The 17855-nt window shown below is 31.8% G+C and overlaps 1 protein-coding gene across 1 annotated transcript; it reads right to left on the bottom strand.

Annotated features, from left to right (window-relative positions):
- Positions 1-9730: 9730 nt before the first annotated feature.
- Positions 9731-17518, bottom strand: LOC25491736 (beta-amyrin 11-oxidase). Its single transcript, XM_013599751.3, has 4 exons — positions 17128-17518; positions 15822-16293; positions 14104-14367; positions 9731-10423 (listed from the first exon to the last, which is right to left on the bottom strand). The coding sequence occupies exons 1-4, from the start codon at positions 17358-17360 to the stop codon at positions 10178-10180; spliced, it is 1215 nt and encodes a 404-aa protein (XP_013455205.2). The 5' UTR covers positions 17361-17518; the 3' UTR covers positions 9731-10177.
- Between the last annotated feature and the right edge of the window lie 337 nt (positions 17519-17855).

Here is a 17855-nt window from a genome sequence, read left to right as displayed (position 1 = left end):
TGGAGTCTTGAACCTATTAAAGGAAGCCTAATGATAGAGCATCATATGACATTTTTCGCTATGTTTTTAGTAATTTTCTTTCCATTTGAAGATAAAAAAGTTTAGCGGTAGACGAGTTGTTAATAGTTAGAGAAACATATTGTATTCTTTTCACTCGAGTCGTTGTAATTCACTTTTATCCTAGACCATGCAACTCCATAGGTGTTTTAAGCTTTTTGTAGTGAGAAATCAGGTAAATTGACAAATCAGACATAACATGAAGGATCAAGGATGTGAAAATTGAAGTTAATGGTTGTTAGAAGGTCTTCGAAAACAATACAAAGTGAAGAAAATTTATTTCAAGTTCCTAGGAGTTTCCAGAAGGTAGAACGATCGATACGGGAGAAAAGCGAAATATTTTCCACATCCGAGGACTGCCTTAGGCGCCATTAGTGCCTGAGGTAGTATTGCTACCACCCTAGGCGCTAGTAGCGCGCAACTGCGGATATTTTTTTACCTGCAACTTGTTTCCAAGCCAGATCGGTGCAAGAAATCCATTTTTCTTCTCCTAAACCCTACCTAATCATTTGCTATAAATAGAGACATTTGAATTCATTATTTTTCATCCAGAACACTAACGGTTGAAGGCAAGGGTCAAGTATCAAAGCTTAAAATGTACAGATCGTAAAGATGATCCGCGAGACAGTTCAAAATGAAATTTTTGCGCAAATAATCATTTTCTTTTCAGAGGAGTATATCTATATTAGCCTTTTTCACCATTTCAGCATGTCCAGCAGTAAACCTTTCCAACTCAGCCTTTCTAGTAGGATCAGAAGCATCTGTATCTGTGGCTGTCTTATCGTCACCATTTTCACGCCGTAGGAATCGAAATCACATTCGATGTCGTCGGAATCGAAAGCAATGGTATCACTGGCATGTCCACCTTCAAGACGTGCGCAACCTTTTTCGTAGTTAGAAAAAAACATCATCTTTTTCGTAAAATATGTTTGTTAAAAATCTGCTTTTTTTTTTTTTTTCTAATTTTAAAAACTGGTTTTAAAATAAAAATACTTTATAAAAAATAATATACTAAAAAGGTTTATTGTTGGAAAACAGTTTTTTAAAATAGTGTATTAAAAATCAGGTTTTAAAAAAAAAAAATTAAAACTATGTTAAAATCTGTTTTATCAATTGATAAAATATAATAACAGGGACAAAGCCAGGCCATATACCAGGGGTTGAGCCCCTCATTTTTATCTCAGGGGTGTAACCCCTGGCAAAATGGTTGCGACGAGCGCTTTTGCCAGTACTTCCGCCCCTGGCAAATTCCCTCACTAACGTCCTTTTTCCCAGGGATTCTGTCCTTTTCTTAGGGATTTTGCCCCTGATAAAAGGTAATGTTTCTTGTACCAATGCTTGAAGTGATTGCCATTGAACTTAAAAGGTTTGTTGAAATCGACAGTTGTTGCAGACACGGTAATTTCGTTGGTAGTCATGTTATTTTTTAGAAAAGGCTTATAACTGTTATTTTCGTGTTTTAAAAATCAAAAACTACTATCGAAGAAATTACCGGGTTGAGTCACGACCATGTCGCTCTCTTTAAGACATTTCGCGATCGTATCCAAGTTTGTGCAAGGTAGACTAACAACCGCGCCGCCTCTAGGATAGAACAACTCATATCACTATTCAATTACGTACTGCACAATATTTAATTGTTCGAAAATATACACCTCAAAAATATGGCTCAATCATTCGATTAAAACCACTCAATATGGTACATGACCACTCTTTATCGAAATCGAAGGGACAGAAAGTAGTAGAAGCAGAAGAAGGACTCATCAACACAAGTCGAAGGAGGGAGAAGAGAGGAAAAACAAATGAATCATGAACTGTGAATTTCGGTGTAAAGAATGAGTTGGGGGAGCTCTCCTTTTATAGGCAGAGTTTGTAACAAAAAACGAGTGACTTAAGGATTAAGTCAGCTTAATCCTTAAGCTAACGAGTGACCCAAGCCCACACACAAGCCGAAGCCCAGCTGGGCGGACAGAGGCGTCGTCGCGCGCGTGATATGTATGTTTTTCTAATGACCAACCCATTCGTAAAAGTGGGTACCCCAAGGCACACCCTTGGAGGTCATCCCACCCTTATATAATCACTTGTTAGTTGGTGTGGCTCATCAATGTGAGACATTTTTAAATCACACACTAGTTATTACATAGTGTTTTTCTATCCAACTTTTCACTAGAATTAACAAGGGTTCCAAAAGATTCTAAGTTAAATGACATTCCAAGTTATAGTTTAGAAGCACTTAGTTTAGTAAATACAAAATACATGTATAAACGTGCATTTGTTTTGTATATTTTATAAAAATATATATTTTTTCATTTTTAAGTGTTTGTTCAAGATTTTAAAGAAAAACCATTTTATCAAAAAATTCATTTTTGACTCAAATGAAAATATATTAGTATTTTTCAATTGTAATTTTTTTTTCTTCAAAACAATGAGGTAACACGTGAACAACTAAAAAAAAAAATTAAAAATTGATTTTTTTTAGGTAGCAAACAAACATAAATAGTTTAAGATTTTTTTTAAAAAACTCTAGATTATTTTTACAGAAATGATTTTTTTTAAAGCTGAAAGAAACACACCTTAAATTAATTTTTCTAAATTTATGGCTGCTGCCTGGTCTTATACTGACATATATGCACCTAATACAATAAATCAACTAGAATTATGCACCTAATACAATAAATCAACTAGAACTATTTATTTAAGTCGAGTACTATTTGTTAAGGCATTATAGAAGTTGTATTAAACAAAGGCAATATTGAGATTAATATGTTTGTGTCACGATTTAGTCAACCAGTGTGAATCAAATCAAAACAAGAAAAAGAAAAAAACAACAGTAGAACAACTAAACCATAAAGTTCTTATTATTAATTTGCAGTACAAAAGCCACCATTTTCTGTTGCTACATTTTACACTCGCAATACCTATCTTGCCAATATACATCACTATATTGTTTATTTATTTTCTAGGACAGGAACTATATACATACATATCACTTATTAGGGCATATTTTCTTAATAGCATTCCTTAGAAATGAGTGCCATCATCTGCATAGGGGTACTTAATTTGGTGGCGACGCAGCTTTTAATATCAAAGCTTCTCAACCCGTGGTTTCTTTACCGGTGGCTTGAAAACGGAGGGCTTCTCAACTTATGGTTTGTGTTAGTTTGTTTTAATTCAAGTTTAGTTTAGTTATAATCACAATCAGTGATTAATCACACTTTGTTGTAGTTTGTTATGAAGTTTGTTACAAGTTTGTTAGAGGTTAGCAAATAAGATCTAGAGTTTGTTACATTGCTTGTGCTTCAAGCAACTTAACTAGACATTGTATATAAGCTACCTCCTTTGTATATTTTCATAAGAATTAATAACATTTTCATCATAACTTCTCTCTTCTCTCAATTCTCTCTATAATTCACAAATCACAAATTCACATAAACCCTAGAATCATAAAACTGCTTATGTTGCTTGTGTAACAAGCATCAATTGTTGCGCTATCAGTTTGTACACTGATGGTTTTTCAACCGGCGTCTTTTTCATCGAAGGTGTGTACACTGTTAACTTCTTATCTGGTGGCTGCCGCACTCCATAAGGTGTTGGACGTGGTCCATATTGTGCAAGACCCTGAGGGATGACAATGAGAACAATAAGAAGCAACACTAGGAAGCGAAAGGAAGCCAGCCATCTTAGTATGATTTTTGAGTTTGGTACATAAAACACAAGAGTGATGACTAGCTGCTTTTATACTAGTCTTGGTCTTTGTGAGTCCTCTCTGATGTACGAAAAGTCTTCAGTTAATTTTGTGAATTTTTCCACGTTGATACATGTGATTTTGGAGTGGACAAGTGTGGACAAGTTGCATCAAGGTGACATTTTTCCACACACCACGACACGATCAAATTGCATCAAGGTACTATTGATATTAATTATCGATGGTCCTATTAACAAGGAGGCAGATATTTAGAATGGTTGGATGGAAGCATGCATAATGAATTAACTAGATAGAGAAGTGATGAGAATATGTATGGAAGATATGTAGCCAGCTCATAATGAGACATATCATAAGGGATATGTAGTAAGGAAATTCTATTGTGGACACAAACATAAATGAATAGTGTTTGGGTGCACACACATTAATTTTTTTTTAATAATAAAAAACAAATTGATAATAAAGTGATTTAGTAGTTTAAGGAAAAGACGTGTGATGTTTGTGTGACTAAACATTATTTATTTATGTTTGTGCCTATGAAAGAGTCAAACAAGTTTCTTCATCGAGTTTATCCACACACGTCCTGATTTTTTTGTATGTATTAGGACAAATCAAACTTACCCGAATAGCATCTCGACAAGGTAACGTCTATCTCGATCGGTCCTTTAAAACAATATTGGATAAATATATAGAACATTGTTCTCACATCATTGTTGTTTTGAATTTTCATGTAGATAACTGCCGTTGGTGCCAGCGGTTGTTAACTGCCGATGCGTTCTGTTATAAGAACAAAACAAACATAGTAGTTTTCAAAACTCAATTGTTGCGGATTGAAGTTCAAGAGGTGCCTAATTTCCCAATTGTTGCGGATTCAACGTCTATTTCGCTCACAATATCAAGTAAGTTGTTACCATCCTATTACATTGCTATTTTGTGATTGATTTGTTAGTTTTTTTTTTTTGTTAAATTGCGATTATAGAGGTTTTATGGATTTTATGATGTTATGATAGTTTAGGTTGTTAGAATTGTTAGGTTTAGGTTTTGATTTTATGATAATTTAGGTTTAGGTTTAGGTTTAGGTTTTTGGTTAAATTGCTATTTGAGGTTTATTGATTTTTTTATGTTTTTTTATATGTCGCGCGCATTTTGCTACATTTTCCTTGACATTATGGTGTTTTAAATAAAAATTGTGTTTTGAATAATTTCGATTAAAGTCACGTTTTGAATATTTCGATTAAAGTTGTGTTTTGAATAATTGTGTATTCGAATAAAAACTAATTAAATCTAACGTGAATTCGAATAATTAAAATTGTGTAATGAATAAATAAATTCAAAAGGTGAATAAATTAATTAATTATTGGTCCATTCAAAACACAATGTATTATGCATAATCAACTAGATATGTTATCACATCAAATTCATTCATATAAGACGAGTCATCACATATAGAATGAGTTGCATTCTGTGACGCTCATCATATATGAAGGAATTCGATATCATAATTTATATAGCTGATTTGGAAATAATACATGTTCCTAAATATGTCCTATCATTACATTACATCACATTAAATTAAATTACATTACATTACATTCAGGTTGCACCTTCAAACTACAACAATTGTCTTGCCCCTGAAATGGTAAATTCAAACTTGCTAAACACCAGGACTCAAACATTCACCCGGAAGTTTTATTATTCCATTCAAAATATTAAATTCTTGTTAGGCTTTGTAACGCCCCAATTTTATTTAATTATTTTTAGTTGATTTAAAGTATTTTATATGATTTTTAAATCATTTATGTTGATTTGTGGTGTGATGTATTTTATTAAATGGCTATTTTTAGTATTTAATAGAATAAGTGAGAATTAGGATTTATTTTGGAGTTTGGGGGTTAAATTAGAATTTAATAGAATTAAGAGGAGTTAAGGAATATTGAGAGATTATATTTATTAAGAAATAGAAAATAGAAGGGGAGAGGCAGTTTTCACGTACAACAGAGAAAAGGGAGAAAAAAGCCTTAGAAGGGAGAAGACCAAGAGAGGGCTGCGACTTCGATTATCTAAGGTAAGGGTGAGGCTAACTTGCAATGATTTTAGTTTATATAATTCTGATTCTGTTTAACAAAAGTTATGAATAAATTTGGAGAATTGGGAATTAGGGTTATGTTGAGAATTGATGATTAAACGATGGAATTAGGGTGAATTGATGTGGAAATGATGAACAGACCTTAGATGTTCCATGTATTGATGTTTAGAATCAGTTTTAAGGTTAGAACAATGGGTTTGGGTGAATTTTTGAGAAAAACTGTAATCTGCCCGTACCGATATTCATCGCTCGCCATAGCGAGTGATGAAGATCATCGCTCGCCTCGCGAGCAGGAGTTATTCGCCTCGCGAGTTGCACTTCGCAGCTCGCCATAGCGAGCAAGTTTACTCGCCGTAGCGAGTGTGGACAGAGAGCTTGCAAGATTTCGTGTTTTTGAGCTGTGAGTTTAACCTTGGGTGTTTATGAGGGCCTGAACATGTACCTTAATGATTAGGCAAAGTTTTAGAATGAGTTTGAACTCGGAATAGAGCCAGAATGGATTCTAGAGTGTTTTACCCTAACTCGCTGTGGCGAGTAGAGGCTCTCGCCTCGCGAGCTAGTGCTTGGCAGACTGCTTTGTTTAGGATCTCATGTGACTTTGTCGCACGAGTGGTTTTGAGTTGAACTTTGGGATAGCAATGAAAGATGTATAGGATATAAATGATGATCTGTGAAGCTGGTTATGGAAAATTGAGGTTATTAATATGATAAAATTGTATAAGTATTACTTGGATTATGTGAAAATGCTAGACATCGATGAATTGTATAAGATATTGTTACATCATACTGTCGTATACTGTTGTGTTGCTGTTGATTGATTATGTTTGTTAATGATCGCTGGTTTATACTTAACTGCATTCAATTAGAATGTACAATGTGTTGGTTCTAATTGTAAGTGGTGAGTTGTCGTTCTAAGCAACGAAGTCATAGGTTGTTGATGTTGACCAAGTTGAGGAGTGAGTCATAGTTATTATACACGGTCGTTGTTGTTGCCTATGTTGTCGCTGTCGTAGTTGAATTGTATGCTGATATACACAAGTTGAGTCCTTTCATGATTAGGAAACTGTTGAGGGCTCATGCCCTGGAATGCTTTGTCATTCAAACTGTTGAGGGCTTGTGCTCTGGAATGCTTGTCATTCAACCGTTGAGGGCTCATGCCCTGGGATGCTTGTCATTCAAATTGTTGGGGGCTTATGCCCCGGAATGCTTAGTCATTCAATGTGTTGAAAATAGTACCACGTCGTAGTTGTTGTTGATGTTGTTGTTGATGTTGTCGTTGATGTAGTTGTTGTTGTTGTCGTTGATGTTGTTGTTGACCATGTTGTGGTCGTTGTTGTTGACGGATATATTGAGTCGTTGTTGTCATTGTTGGTTGATTTAGCAAGAGTTGTTAAAATTGAAGAAGTATGAATATTTTTATTGGATATATGTTGTTAATTATGTTATTTAATTTAGTTGATGATTTATATATATCTATTATTATTGTTTTGTGAATCTCACCCCTTCTGCTTGGAATTGTTGCCCTTCGTATGGGTAACTTGCAGGTATTGAAGAATATTAGAAGTGGTGGCTCAAGTGTCTTAGGGCTCTGATACGTAACGGGATGGGATATTGTTGTCATGTTTTCATTTCTTATGTATCATTATGAACCTGTTGATGTTGATTTTAATCTTTAAAGATATTTTTGTTGAGGCCATGTGCCAAGGATTTATTGGAAGTTGTTTAACGTTGAAAGATATTTTCCGCTGCAAATTATTGTTGTTTATGAAGGATATTTTATTAAATAGTTTTATATCCTATTTAAGAAATTTTGAAAAGCGGTGTAACACTCCGTTGTTGATTTAACTCTGATTTTATTTATTAATATAACTGTTGGGAAGTTGGGGTGTTACAGGCTTGGTTTAAATGATGGTATTCAAGTGTCAAAAGAATGAGGTGCATTCCTTGACACTTCAATACCTTCATCTAAACCAGCCTAACATAAATTTAATCTTTTGAATGGAACAATAGAACTGTCAGGTGAATGTTTGGGAACTAGCGTATAACAAGTTTGAATTTCCATTTTAGGGTAAGACAATTGTTGTAGTTGGAAGGTGAATTCCCTACCTAATCACGATCTTCCAGCGGAATTAGATTGTTGATAATATCTTCAGTTGATCTTAACAACGTTACCCGCATATCGATCCACTGGAACATGTTGTGCTCCCAAAACATGCTCGTCACGTTTTCGTCGTTCGTTAATTCCACCCAACTAAATGATATTCTCCCATCGTCGAGTGTTGTATGTTTATACCGAACATATTCCACACTCCTTGTGTCTCCGGGGTTGACTCCTTGGTTGAATTCATTCAGTTCATCCTTCAGACCTCTTAACGTTACACCAAGGCACCGAACCTTCAACCTCTGCCGTTGAATTATGCATGCACGTCGATCCACTCGACCATTATTTCAAATGTACACAATAAAAAATTAAAAATAATAAATGAATAACTCATTCAAACATTTCATCAAACACTTGCACTGAAAATTTTACATAAACCTTAAAAATCCTAAATAAACCCTAAAAAATGTATAAAATTAAAAAAATAATATAAATTTAAGCAATACAACTCCATTATAACAAGTATTCATAATATTTGTTAATAGTATTTCAGATTTACAACACAACTATATTAAAAAAAAAATTAAAACCTAAAATTTTTATAACACTCGAAAAAAATATAAATTTAAGCCATATAACTTCATTATAACAAGTATTCATAAAATTTGTTAATAGCATTTCAGATCTACAACATTACTATATTAAAAACAAATCAAAATTTAAAAATTAAACTACAACTAAAATTATAAACATATATACTAACTAAAATTTAAGACAATAGCATAAGTGATAACTTACTTGTGATTTAGTGGAATTTTTCTGGATGATTTGGTAGAGTTTTTTTTAGAGAGAGAGTGAAAATTGAAATTTTTAGAGAGATAGAGACATGAAAGAGTGGCTGGAAGCTGGGTTCTGGGCTGAACATATAACAGAACGCAGCAGCAGTTAATAACCGCTGTCACCAGCGGCAGTTAACTGTTGTCGGCTTGCTCGATGGTAGTTAACTACCGCTGGGAACTTTTAGGTAATTTCCATGTGTTATTGTGAAGTTATGTATGTCAGAACATCAATTTTCTGTAAATTATATCATATACTCAATATAAAAGATATAGGTCAAGAACAATAGACGTTTAGCATTGCGAAGATAGTTGATGTGGGAGCAAGTATGAGAAGATGACGACTAATGCTGTGTTTGGTAGAAGAGAGATACGAAAGAGAGAAAGAGGGGAGAGAGAAGTTGGAGAGAGATGGGGAATCTCTCGTTTTTGGTGTAGAAGAGAGAGTGAGCAGAGAGACAAAATGTGGCGGGACCCACACCTATTTCACTTCTCTCCATGATTGCGAAGAAATAGAGTGGAGACACCAACTTTTTCCTATTTTCCACATTTCTCCCTGGTTTTGATGATATGTACAGTAGCCCACTAGTATTATTTATCATTTTGTTTTCTTTACTAAAAAATCATTTTGTTTAGTTGTTTTTGTTGTCGTTGTAGCAGGTTGAGAAGGAAACTAAGCACTTGTAAAATAGAATTAAACTATTAGAATTTACAAATTAGTTAACTAATGAATTAATTTAATCTACATGACTACGTAAAGAATAATTAATTTAATGGATTAAATTCAAATATTTTAAATAATTAAGTACACAATTTAATTAATTCTGAATTAAATTAATATAAAAAACTACATTAATGTTTATATAAAATTAAATTCAAATATAACAATATCATATATTAACTTTTTTAGTATAGGGATATTTTAGTCTTTTCAAAAATGAACACACTTCTTTCTCTTCTATTTCTCTTCTTTCTCTCTTATACCAAACAATATCTTAAATCTACTCTATTTCTCATCAACTTCTCTCTTTTCTAACTCTTTCTCACCTCCTTCTCTCTTTACACTTTCTTTTGACAACCAAACATACCCTAAGGCTTTGTTTGGATGATCAAAGAAAGTAAAAGGAAAGAAAGTGTAAGGAAAGATTAAATGAGGAAAGAAAAAAAATAGAAAGTGAGGGGATTGTTTTGGTTGTTTGGTATAAAAGAAAGTGGAATAGAAAGTTGAAGGAAAGAAAGATCCATATTTTTTAATTGACATAAATACCCTTGAAGACAATTATATATATAAAGCATAAACATATTGTGGCTAGGTGTGAGTAGTCTAATTGTATGCCATAGAAAAATAAAAAAGTGAGTTGAAAAAATAAGGAGGAGACAACAAACTAGTAATATAGCTATAACCTATAAAAAAAATGAATAGTAAAAAGTAAATAAAAAAACAATATAAGTTGGGGGCATTTTAGACTTTTCACACAAAAATGGTAGTTTCCAAAGCTTTCCCTCCCCAGTAGCGCAGAAAGGTTTCCATGGCATGGTTCCACATTACTTTCTTTCCTTTTCAGTTGTTCCCTTGAACCAAACTGTGGAACAATTTTTGGTTTCCATACTTTCCATCCACAATCAATCTTTCCTTCCTCAATCTTGCAAACCAAACATAGCCTAAATGAGACAACTATGACTAAACAGTTGAGGTCAATGATTTCTTATAATTTTTGATACCATATAACTTGGTGGATACAAAGTTTCCATTGTCATTTAACAATAATTAATATCACCCTAAAAAAATAACTAATTTTCATCGAATATGTGAGGTGTAATAAGTTTTCCTCCTCTGTCGTTGAGTTGTCTCGTTTAGTACTTTTTTTTTAACAGTTGTGCTATTTAAAGCGAATAATTTGTCCCGTAGTCATCAAGAAAACAGTTGTGACCAATAATTAATCTCATTTACAACTTTTCTTTTACAAAATAAAAATCATTATCTTTGTCAAAAAAAAAAATCATTATCTAGAAAAATAATTATTAATAAATAAATAAATAAAATGCGTCGCTTTTAACTATACGTAAGAAATGGTTTTTAATTAGTTGACATAAGTTATGCTCATCATGGCAGTACATCCAAAAAAATTAATAAAAGCTGGCGGCTTTGGAAATGATCTTTCCTTGTTTAGATATAGAATACTCCCTCACTCTGTTCCATAATAAGTGAATCTTTTACATAATAAAATAGACTAAAAAAATTGATCAAATTTATTTTTTAATATAATATTAATTGTTTTTTCAATTATAATCTTAATTAATATTACTTTCATTTATCTCAATTCAATATATTTTATTTTGCATTTATGATACCGCAGAATACACCAATATTTAAGAAGACACTTAAAATTATTTTTCTCTTTCTTTAATTTATACACTTTTTCTTATTATATGTGTGAAATGAACAAAAGACTTACTTATAATAGGATCGAGTGAGTAATATTTAATTTAACCTCTTATCGTATTTTTGGATCAGAGTTGTCAGAGTTGTCTATATCTCCGATATGAAAATAGCAATGACTAATACATAATTCATTTGACTAATACACATGAATCTGATATGACTTTCTTGCAATGAAGTCATGGAGTTTTGAAGTGCATGCAATGCCGGCTGCCATGAATATACTAAGTTGAAGTGGTCGTGGTCTCATGGAATTAAGGTGTGAAATAGCATTAGAGACAAAACTCATCATTTAGAAAGAGAAATGAAATTAATCAAAGAATACAAACTGGTGCAATGTAATTTCGTGAGGTACTCGTGATATGTGGTTTCGCCAATGTTTTAAAACCCGGATCGGTAGTCGATCTGGTCAAGGCACTAGGTCACTGGGTCGTGGTCAGACCAATGGATCACTGGTCGGACCGCATGACTATTGACCCAATCTTTATAAAAAAAGTCATTACATAAATTTCATAATATAAAAGTTAATAAGCTTAATTGCATTTTTGGCCTCCTATCTTTCTAAAAGTTGCGATTTTGGCCCCGTAACTAATTAAAATACAAAACAACCCCCTATGTATTGGATATTTGGCAGTTTTGGCCCCCAATGTCACTTTTGATTAGTCTTCACTGACGTGGCACCCATATCCCTTAAGTGAGGTGCCACGGTCGGACCGACTGAGGTTTTAAAACACTGGGTTTCGCGACATTTAGCATTATTCTTAATTGTGCCTCGAATTTAACATAATTACGTGAACAACTTCACACAAGAAAATACGTATACCCTCTGGTCACTATTATAAGTAAAAGTTAACATCTTAGATTCATTCATTCAATAAATGATGTATGTGGTCTATAATAAAGACTATATACATCATTAATTTAATTGAATGAATCTAAAATATAAAGTTTTGCTTATAACAGTGACCGAAGGGTGTACTCTCTTATGAATTGCTGTAAAAAAAAAATTAATCTCTTATAAATAAATAAATAAAATGGTCCATTTACTACAAAATGTAAGAATAGTTTTAAATTAGTCTTTTTTAGTGGTGGTCAGGGTTTAAACTCCGGAACTTACATATTTTATGCATTATTCATACCAACTTAGTATTAAATTAGTTTGACAAAGTTGTACTCAATCCCTTATTTTTTTTAGAATAAAATAAAAAGTAATGCTATGAGTAGCGGCAATAGGAATATTATTTTCTTCGTATCAATCGATTGAGGAACCAAATTAAGCTTGTTACCAAAAATATCTATCTATCTATATAATAATAATAATAATTTAAAGGAAATTAATTAAGATGTGGAAGCTGAAGATAGCAGAAGGTGGGAATGACCCATACTTATTCAGCACAAACAATTCTGTGGGGAGCCAAACATGGGAATAGGATCCAGAAGCAGGTAGTGAAGAAGAGAGAGCTCAAGTTGAAGAAGTTCGTAAGAATTTCTATAATAACCGTTTCAAGGTTAAGACCTGTGGTGACCTCCTTTCGCGTTTTCAGGTACTTATACATTCTTTCTTTTAGTGGTGGCCCTAATGCAGTGGCCGAGTAAAAAAAAAAAACGTTTTGGTGGGCCGCTAAATTATGAAACTTTTTATTACAATAAAACTGTGCATTTGTGGAATTATTCAAAAGTTCTTAGGAGAAAAAAAGTAGCCTTGAGATTCAAAAGTTCTTGCGAGATCGATATTTTTATTACGATAAAACTATGCACTTGTGGAATTATTCATTATTTGAATTATTTTATCACTTGTTTAAATTAGTTCGGATATAAATTTATAGAAACCATGACTCTTAATTATAGGACTGATTGAATTCAGTCATGACATTGATCGTGTTTGTGACTGTGACGCTTGTTCACTATCATGGTTGATCGAACGTTGTAATTCTTAATCCAGTGGAATTTGTATAAAATCAATTGTCGTTTGTTAAATTTGTTTGATAATAAATCAAGACTAGATATTGAAATGAATAATCCTTTAGAACTTGTTATAGATTCAACGAAATAACCTTTTGAACCAGTGGATTTGTTGTTTTTAGTTTATTGATAACTAGCAAAAATATAAACATTCAAGTGTCCGTCTTTCCGCTTTCATATTGTGCTAACGTGTATAGCTTATAAATAATATTTTATAGAAATTTGCGTGTCAAATACAAACATAATTTTATATAAATTTATATATATGTATTAAATTATAATCCTTAAAAAAATATTAAAATTATAAGTATAAATATAGATATCTATAACTTTCAAATGTAACATCAACAAACCATATTTATTTTTTTCCATGACAACAATAATATAACAAATATTATAAAAATTCTTTTTTTTTTTAGTAACACCAACAAAAAATTTGTTTAAAGGTATAATTGAAATAACAAAAATGTCACTCTAACTTGCTTCTAAAAGGGCTATTTTTATTTTTATATATAGCATAGATTTCACAATCAGATATTATTTTCTACAAACCAATCCCCATAAATTAAATTCTGAATTTTTGTTTTTGAATTAATTATTGACATATTGGAGATCCTTGTGAGACAATCAAGGTTAATTACATTTTACTACATTTCTTATTTTTAAAATATGATAAGCGTCCACGACAGCGATGATGTAATCTCTTTTGTACTATTAGGGTGTTATGAAATACCCCCTCTGATCTTATTTTTTAAAAAATTGACTTTTTAGATTGATTAAATAATTGATGTTTTTAATTTAAAAATAGACGAATACATCAATTATTCAATGAATTAAAAAAGTAACTTAAATTTGCAAAAAAATTTTTTTTTAAGAAATCTATGTAAAATATTTAAAAGTAACAAATTATAGTGAATTTACCTTGGCTTTCTTCAAACAAAGTGGATTTTGTGTAAGATTTATAACTGACCACATAACAGCAGTTGCAATTGCATCATGAGCACCAAATAGGAACGCTACGAGTAAATCAACAATATCCTTATCTTCAAATTTTTCACCCCTTTCGTCATTGATTTCCAAAAGATTGTCTAACAAATCATTATTTTCCCCAATTTCACCATTTTTTGTCGCCATTCTTCTTTCATGAATAATATATTGAACTATTTTTTCAAACTTCTTGCGCGCCTATATTAGCCATGAAAAGTGAGAATAAAAAATCCAGACAAATTCATAACAATAATTATAATAGAAAGAATAGCTAAATATGTTATTAGTCCTTATAAATACACCAACTTTTATTTTTAAACCCTCTACAAAATTTCTAATTTTGTTTCCTTTAAATTTTCCTTTTACAATTTGAGCAGTGCAAAAGTGCACGACAACCAGCTACCGACGAATCACACGACACGTTACGTGGCTTTGCTCTCTTTTTTTAAAATTAAATTTTAATAAAAATAAATAAAAATATATAAAATAGCATCAAATGGAATGCAAAAGTCGTGTAGATCCTACGACAAATCCGGTCGTGCCATTAAGCATTTCCGTTTCAATTTTACTCTACTGTTATACGAAAGTTGACTTTTCATCTTTCAAGTGATTTCATTTTATGGGATCTCCTTGAAAAATTATCTATTTAATTTTAATTTAACAATTTAATCTTCAATTTGAAGTCAAAGATAAATTAATAAAGTTTTGTTTTTGGTTACAAATAAATTAATAAAGATTAAAAATTTAAATAGTTGATTTGTTAAACTAATGATATTTTAAGATCTTATTAATGGCATGTCATAAGAAAAAGTCACTTGAAACCGTCGGCATCAACTTTTGTGAAATAATAGGGTCTAGAATTGAAAACAAAAAAAAATAATTATAGCGACCAAGTTCGAAACAAATTTTCAGAAGACCTAAACATAAAATTAGGAAATGTTAACTTGTTTCCTTAAAATATATGTTGAGAATTTCAATAATAGAAATTAAATATTGAAAATTGTGTTAATTTATTATTCAAAATGTTGAATATTAATTTTTTTTTCAATAAATCCTTACAATTAGTGGAATGGTTAACATGTGCCATAAGAGCACAAGTTAGCATGACCCAATAAAATTTGATACTAAATTTAGAGTGATTAGAAACATATTCCCTCCTTTGTCAAAAAAAAAAAAAAAAAGAAGAAACATACTCCCTTGGTCCCTTATTAGATGACTTGTTTGACGATGTACAATTTTGACATGATATACTTTGACTGTATTTTTATACTAATATATAAAGATAAATAAATTTCACTAAAAAAAAGATAAATAATATAATATAAGATGTTGGATTATTCTCGATGAATATTTTCAAAATATTAAATTTTCATAATTTTTTTAAATAGATAATTAAAGATAAAAAATATGGATTGATATATGTGTCAAGTCAATTAAATCATCTAATAAGGGAAGGAGAGAGTATTTAATACTCCTCTGGTCACATAATCAATTTTTTAAATTCATTAAATAACTAATGTATATGACCGATATATAGACCGGCTTCATTGGTTATTTAATGAACATGAAAAGTTATTTTTTGCTTATAAATATGGCAGGATGAAGTATTTAACGGTTGAGTGAAAATGGGATAGAAAATAGAAGTAACGAACCTTTAATGCTCTCTTGAAAGCAAAGCCAGGTGCATTTATGGGCATCAAAGTGAACAATGCATTACTCATAACATTAAATAATTCTCCAATTTTCTTTTCGGTACCTTGATCACAAGAGCCCAAGAAAATGTGAATGATGAATTTAAAAGAAGCTTTTCTCATCTCCACGAGGAACTCAACAGGGTGTTTCATACTGGATAATTCTTCTAACTTGTTGATCACAATATCTTCAATACGTTCTAAGTATTTTACTAATACATTCCTACCAATGATAGGACTTGTGATTAATTGCTTGGTACGTACGTGTGATTTATTTAGTATCCTACTTTCTATTAGGATCGTTGTGGCTTTTGGATAACCATGCTTAAAGTTTACATCATCAATCAGAACTTTCTTGCATATATCAGGTGCAATGACAATGATGCTTGGACTTCCATACAAGTGAGTCTTGTAAATACCTGTTCTTCCAAATCTGAAACATCACCAACACGTTAAGGATCTGTCTATGAAATGCATCTTCAAGTTAAATTCATTCTTCAATATTTTCTGCCCTTAGGGCATATGTTAAGGTATCAAAAATAGTATAAATTATGTGTTGGAAATTGTGCCAGTTTATTTATCACGGAATTAAAATTTAATGTTTCTTAATAAATACAAATACTTGCTTTGTATGAAAACCTTATCATGTGCCCTAATAGCACAAGTTAGCATGACCGTAAAATATAAACTAAAACCAAGCAAATTAAACAGTCATGTAAACTACAGTCCGTCTTGTATTGGAGTCGGTAGGGTTTTGTGGTGGTTGACTTTCTTGGGGTAGATTGCGGGATTAGGTGGGGTTTTTCTCGCTCCTCCCTTTCCGGTGTGGCTTTCAGACTGTTCTCTTTGTCTTTCTGTTGCCTGCAGGTGTTTGTTGGGTGTGCTGCTGCCTCTTGTTCTCGGTTTTTGGTGTTGTTTTTATGTTTCTTTTGTTGTTTTTGCTCTTTTAGGGTGCGTCTCCATTCTTTAATTTTAATTTAACTAAGTTTGTCCTCGTGAGCTTAGCTCAGTTGGTAAGGACAATGCATAAAATATGCAAGATCCGGGGTTCGAACCTCGGCCACTACCAAAAAAATTTAACTAAGTTTCACCTTGAGTAAGTGACAAGACAATGATGCCACATCTGTAAATATTACTAACTCAACAAAAATTTGAAGGATGGCTATGAAATCACAATTGAGAAAATAAGGGAGTCAAAAAAGTATAATTAAACCAACAAAGCATTAAAGAAAAGCATAAGCAAAATGAGTGAAAAAATGAAAAATACTTGAGAACAATGTTGTCGATGAACATTTCAGCACGCCCAGATAAAAAATATTTGAAGAAGGGCCAAAGATTTCCAACTAATGGCCATCCCATGTCACCAGGAGGCAGTGGGTTTTGTTGGTTTTTAAATTTAAGATCATAATACCATTCATTCAAATTCCACATAACTTTGTTAACAAAAATGTAGCATGCAAATAACGTGGCAGCATACATCCAAAGCCATTGAAATTCCATTCTTGAATCTCTTTTGTCTTTTGATTCACTTCTCTTCTTGTATGGATTCACTTCTATATATACTATCTTGAAGGAGGAAGTTTTACGTATTGTGACATCACAATCGTTTTGATTATTATTGGTTACTATTAATTACAAATAATGTGTTGATGTAAGGTTAGCTCAGTTGATAAAAATATTATATTTTATTTATAAAAGTTGGGATTTAAACTCTAAATTCTCAATATTTCTCGTTGATTCTTGCATCGGATATCGAATTTTGAAAAAATAATAGGGCTGCTTTTCTAGTCAATAGGGCTGCTAGACAAAAAAAGTTTAGAAAAAACGGTATATTTCCTAGCAGTCAACTTCCGATCCCAAGTGTGCATAATAAAATTATATCTCCTTTCTTAAATAAATAAATAAATAAAAATATATCTCCTCTCTCAAGAAAAGAAAAATTCTCCTTCAATTACTTTGGTATTCAATTGCTCTTGACAGCTTTTTCTAAAAAAA

Source organism: Medicago truncatula, chromosome 4 (assembly GCF_003473485.1).
Source record: "Medicago truncatula cultivar Jemalong A17 chromosome 4, MtrunA17r5.0-ANR, whole genome shotgun sequence".
In the NCBI taxonomy this organism is placed as follows: domain Eukaryota; kingdom Viridiplantae; phylum Streptophyta; class Magnoliopsida; order Fabales; family Fabaceae; genus Medicago; species Medicago truncatula.
The sequence above is the reverse complement of the archived record's forward strand: the minus strand, read 5'-3'. Positions and strand labels throughout refer to the sequence as shown.

What these genes read in the sequence shown, in the direction of transcription:
- LOC25491736 (XM_013599751.3), bottom strand. Translation starts at nt 17,360, where the DNA reads ATGGAATTTCAATGGCTTTGGATGTATGCTGCCACGTTATTTGCATGC. An exon ending in CTTTCAAGAGAGCATTAAAG is followed by an intron (nt 14,368 to 15,821) that starts GTTCGTTACTTC and finishes TGGCTAATATAG; the next exon opens with GCGCGCAAGAAGTTTGAAAA. An exon ending in TTTGTTTGAAGAAAGCCAAG is followed by an intron (nt 10,424 to 14,103) that starts GTAAATTCACTA and finishes TTGGTTTGCAAG; the next exon opens with ATTGAGGAAGGAAAGATTGA.